Source organism: Babylonia areolata, chromosome 19 (genome assembly GCF_041734735.1).
Source record: "Babylonia areolata isolate BAREFJ2019XMU chromosome 19, ASM4173473v1, whole genome shotgun sequence".
NCBI lineage: Eukaryota > Metazoa > Mollusca > Gastropoda > Neogastropoda > Buccinidae > Babylonia > Babylonia areolata.
Window position 1 is genome coordinate 23293264 of NC_134894.1, and position 5000 is coordinate 23298263.

Genomic DNA, 5000 nt, shown 5'->3' on the forward strand with positions numbered 1-5000 from the left:
GTTTAATCAATCAGAATCATTTCGTTTTAACACTCGCGGCGGTCTAGTCTTCTGCAAGCCTGAAAAAGCTTTCCGAAGACACTTAGGTTGCGTTGTTCACTAATCTGGCACCTAGGCTGTGTAGTTGACTAATCTGGCACCTAGGCTGTGTGGCTGACTAATCTGGCACCTAGGTTGTGTGGTTGACTAATCTGGCACCTAGGTTGTGTGGCTGAATGATCTGGCACCTAGGATGTGTGGCTGACTAATCTGGCACCTAGGCTGTGTGGTTGACTAATCTGGCACCTAGGTTGTGTGGTTGACTAATCTGGCACCTAGGCTGTGTGGTTGACTAATCTGGCACCTAGGTTGTGTGGCTGAATAATCTGGCACCTATGCTGTGTGGCTGACTAATCTGGCACCTAGGATGTGTGGCTGACTAATCTGGCACCTAGGTTGTGTGGTTGACTAATCTGGCACCTAGGATGTGTGGCTGACTAATCTGGCACCTAGGTTGTGTGGTTGACTAATCTGGCACCTAGGTTGTGTGGTTGACTAATCTGGCACCTAGGATGTGTGGCTGACTAATCTGGAACCTACGCTGTGTGGCTGACTAATCTGGCACCTAGGCTGTGTGGCTGACTAATCTGGCACTTAGGCTGTGTGGTTGACTATTCTGGCAACTAGGCCATGTGGTTGACTAATCTGGTACCTGTGCTATACGATTGACTAATCTGGCACTTAGGTTGTGTGGTTGACTAATCTGGCACCTAGGATGTGTGGTTGACTAATCTGGCACCTAGGCTGTGTGGTTGACTAATCTGGCACCTAGGATGTGTGGTTGACTAATCTGGCACCTAGGCTGTGTGGCTGACTAATTCCCAAAGTCCATGTAGTACTGGCCCAGTTCTGTCAGGGTGCTGGAATTGGACTCCAGGAGACTGGCCTCTTGGGGCACCCAGCGACCCGGCACGATGCGTGTGCTGAACCAGGAGTACCTGAAACGCAACGAACGATACTTGGGGATGGATTAGTGTTGTGTTGTGATGTGTTGTGTTGTGTTGTGGTGTGGTGTGGTGTGATGTGTGGTGTGGTGTGGTGTGGTGCGGTGTAGTGTGCTGGAGTGTGCTGTAGTGTGTTGTGGTGTGTTGTGGTGTGTTGTGTTGTGGTGTGGTGTAGTGTGCTGTAGTGTGTTGTGTTGTGTTGTGGTGTGTTGTGGTGTGGTGTGGTGTGATGTGATGTGTGGTGTGGTGTTGTGTGGTGTGCTGCAGTGTGCTGAAGTGTGTTGTGTTGTGTTGTGTTGTGTTGTGGTGTGGTGTGGTGTGATGTGGTGTAGTGTGGTGTGCTGTGGTGTGCTGTGTTGTGGTGTGGTGTGTTGTGGTGTGGTGTGGTGTGGTGTGGTGTGGTGTGATGTAGTGTGGTGTCGTGTGGTGTGGTGTGGTGTGATGTAGTGTGTGGTGTGGTGTGGTGTGGTGTGATGTGTGGTGTGGTGTGGTGTAGTGTGCTGCAGTGTGCTGTAGTGTGTTGTGGTGTGTTGTGTTGTGTTGTGGTGTGGTGTGGTGTGGTGTGGTGTGATGTGATGTAGTGTGTGGTGTGGTGTGGTGTGGTATGGTGTGGTGTGGTATGGTGTGGTGTGGTGTTGTGGTGTGTTGTAGTGTGTTGTGTTGTGTTGTGTTGTGGTGTGTTGTGTTGTGGTGTGTTGTGGTGTGGTGTGATGTAGTGTGTGGTGTGGTGTGGTGTGGTGTGGTATGGTGTGGTGTGGTGTGGTGTTGTGGTGTGTTGTAGTATGTTGTGGTATGTTGTGTTGTGTTGTGTGTTGTTATACTGTGTTGTTATGTTTCGGTGTAGCGTGGTGTGGTGTGGTGTGGTGTGGTGTGGTGTGGTGTAGTGTGCTGCGGTGTGCTGTGGTGTGCTGCGGTTTGGTGTGGTGTGTGGTGGGGTGTGGTGTGGTGTGGTGTAGTGTGTGGTGGGGTGTGGTGTGGTGTAGTGTGTGGTGGGGTGTGGTGTGGTGTGGTGTAGTGTGTGGTGTGGTGTTGTGGTGTGTTGTAGTGTGTTGTGGTATGTTGTGTTGTGTTGTGTGTTGTGTGGTGTAGTGTGCTGCAGTGTGCTGTGGTATGCTGTGGTGTGCTGTTGTGTGTCGTAGTGTGTTGTGGTGTGATGTGGTGTAGTGTGTAGTGGTGTAGCCTGTGTGCTGTAGTGTGTTGTGGTGTGGTGTGTTGTGGTGTGGTGTGGTGTAGTGTGTGGTATGGTGTGGTGTGGTGTTGTGGTGTGTTGTAATGTGTTGTGGTATGTTGTGTTGTGTTGTGTGTTGTTATACTGTGTTGTATTATGTTTCGGTGTGGTGTGGTGTGGTGTAGTGTGTGGTGGTGTAGTGTGCTGTAGTGTGCTGTGATTTGGTGTGGTGCGGTGTGGTGTGGTGTAGTGTGCTGTAGTGTGCTGCAGTGTGTTGTGGTGTGATGTGGTGTGGTGTGGTGTGGTGTGGTGTGGTGTAGTGTGCTGTAGTGTGCTGCAGTGTGTTGTGGTGTGATGTGGTGTGGTGTGGTGTGGTGTAGTGTGCTGTAGTGTGCTACAGTGTGTTGTGGTGTGTTGTGGTGTGGTGTGGTGTGATGTGGTGTGGTGTGGTATGATGTGGTGTAGTGTGGTGTAGTGTGGTGTGATGTGGTGAATTTGGGTGTGATGTGGTGTGTGGTGGTGCAGCCTCTGTGCTGTAGTGTGCTGCAGTGTGTTGTGGTGTAGTGTGTGGTGTGGTGTGGTGTGGTGTAGTGTGTGTTGTGGTGTGGTGTGGTGTGGTGTAGTGTGTGGTGTGGTGTGGTGTTGTAGTGTGGTATGGTGTGGTGTGGTGTTGTGGTGTGTTGTATTGTGTTGTGGTATGTTGTGCTGTGTTGTGTGTTGTTATACTGTGTTGTATTATGTTTCGGTGTGGTGTGGTGTGGTGTGGTGTGGTGTGGTGTGGTGTAGTGTGTGTTGTGGTGTGGTGTGGTGTGGTGTGGTGTGGTGTAGTGTGTGGTGTGGTGTGTTGTGGTGTTGTGGTGTTGTGGTGTGGTATGGTGTGGTGTTGTGGTGTGTTGTGGTGTGTTGTTGTGTGTTGTTATACTGTGTTGTGTTTTGTTTCGGTGTAGCGTGGTGTGGTGTGGTGTAGTGTGTGGTGGTGTAGTGTGATGTAGTGTGCTGTGATTTGGTGTGGTGTGGTGCGGTGTGGTGTGCTGTGGTGTGGTGTTATGTGGTGTGCTGTAGTGTGTGGTGTGCTGTAGTGTGATGTGGTGTGGTGTGGTGTGGTGTAATGTGTGGTGGTGTAGCCTGTGTGCTGTAGTGTGCTGTAGTGTGCTGCAGTGTGCTGTAGTGTGCTGCAGTGTGCTGTGATGTGCTGTGTTGCCATGGCATGTGCTGTGGTGTGCTGTAGTGTGTTGTGGTGTGTTGTGGTGTGCGGTGGTGTGCTGTGGTGTGCCCTGTTATGCTGTGGTGTGCTGTGCTGTGGTGTGCTGTGGTGTGCCCTGTTATGCTGTGGTGTGGTGTGCTGTGGTGTGCTGTGGTGTGCCCTGTTATGCTGTGGTGTGGTGTGCTGTGGTGTTGTGTCGTGCGTTGCGTTGCGTTGCGTTGCTTTGATGTGTCGTGTCGTGTTGTGTTGTGTTGTGTTGTGTTGTGTTGTTACGTTGTTCTGTAACCTAGTGTACGCTGTCGTGCGCTGTGCTGTACTGTTCTGTAGCGTACTGTACTGCAGTGTATCGTGTTGCTTTATCTGTCTGCCGCCCCCCCCCCCCCCCATTCCCCGCCCTCTCATTCCCGCCCCCGTCACCACCCACCCCTCTCTCTCTCTCTTTCTATCTCTCATTTCCTGCTAGCTTTCTTTCCATCTTTATTACATTTCTCTCTTTACCCTCCCTTTCCAATCTTCTTCTTCCATATCTATAATAATCTACAAACAGTCATTTCCAAGCAGTCTCTTCATAATAAAGGGAATTCATTCAACGTATGTATTCTATGGATCCACATTTATCAGTGTTCTTTTATATCGCGTGTACGTGTGTGTGGGGGGGGATCGGGGGGTCGGAGGGGGGGCCTGGGGGGGGAGGAGGTGTGGGGGATGGAGAGGGGGGGGGGGGGGGGGGGGGGGTTGTGGATGGTTGTGTGCGTGTGCGTGTGCTTGTGGGTGGTTCACGGGGTGGATGGGTGCGTATTTGTTTGTGTTGTGTCTGACTGGCGTGTTGTTGTAAATTGTTTGAGAGGTTCGGAATCGCTATATAAATGTATTATTATTATTATATTATTATTATTATTATTATTATTATTATTATTTTGTTGTGAGGGCATGGTGAAAAGAAGTTTATGGCTTATCCTTTCACCCTCAACAAAATATTGAGTTCTCTCTCTCTCTCTCTCTCTCTCTCTCTCTCTCTCTCTCTCTCTCTCCTATCTTCCCCTTCACCAATCCATCCTTAAGACTTTCCCCAATAGATACCAAAACACAAGGAGAGGACTGGGCCCCGCCTATCTATATGGTCGAACCCCAGACACAGTGGATATGAGTTCACTTCCCCCATATGTCCGTAAAAAGGAAAAAGCTATGGGGATATTTAACCTTTCATTAAACAGAGCAAGACGATTAGTAACCTGTTCATGATTAACGAAAATTAACCACCCATATATGTATATATATATTTTTCTCTTTGATTGGTATTCGTCAGAAAGAAATGAATGTGAGGTTCGCTTAATAAGATACTTGACAGATTGCATTTCTTTAACAGTGTATATAAGATCTTAAGAAACGAACGACATCACTCCATGATGATAAAACAAACCTGTATATAATCCAAATGCTTGGCTTTTCCAGTCTATCTGTCTGTTTATTTATTCATTTATTGTTATTATTATTATTTTATTATTATTGTTTTTTGTTTGTTTGTTTTTTTCTGTTTTTTTTTTATTTTTTTTATTTTTTTTTTTTACTTTATTTCATTTTATTATTATGATTATTATTGTTATTACCATTATTATTATTATCAGTATCATTATGATTATTATTA

The 5000-nt window shown here is 47.8% G+C and overlaps 1 protein-coding gene across 3 annotated transcripts in view; it reads right to left on the reverse strand.

The window, feature by feature from the left end:
* Positions 1–5000, reverse strand: part of LOC143293546 (uncharacterized) — a 23341-nt gene that overhangs the window by 26 nt on the left and 18315 nt on the right. Inside the window, exons 7-8 of one of the 3 annotated variants that reach the window (XR_013056783.1) lie at positions 402–977; positions 1–343 (exon numbers count right to left, since the gene is read on the reverse strand). The exon at positions 1–343 is cut by the window's left edge and continues 26 nt beyond it. Coding sequence is in view for 1 of the 3 variants with exons in the window: in XM_076604479.1 (XP_076460594.1) it covers positions 854–977 (124 nt within the window). In the remaining 2 variants the exon portion in view is untranslated. Of the gene's footprint in view, positions 978–5000 lie in introns of all 3 variants that reach the window. The other 2 variants (XR_013056782.1, XM_076604479.1) reach the window with 2 other exon arrangements.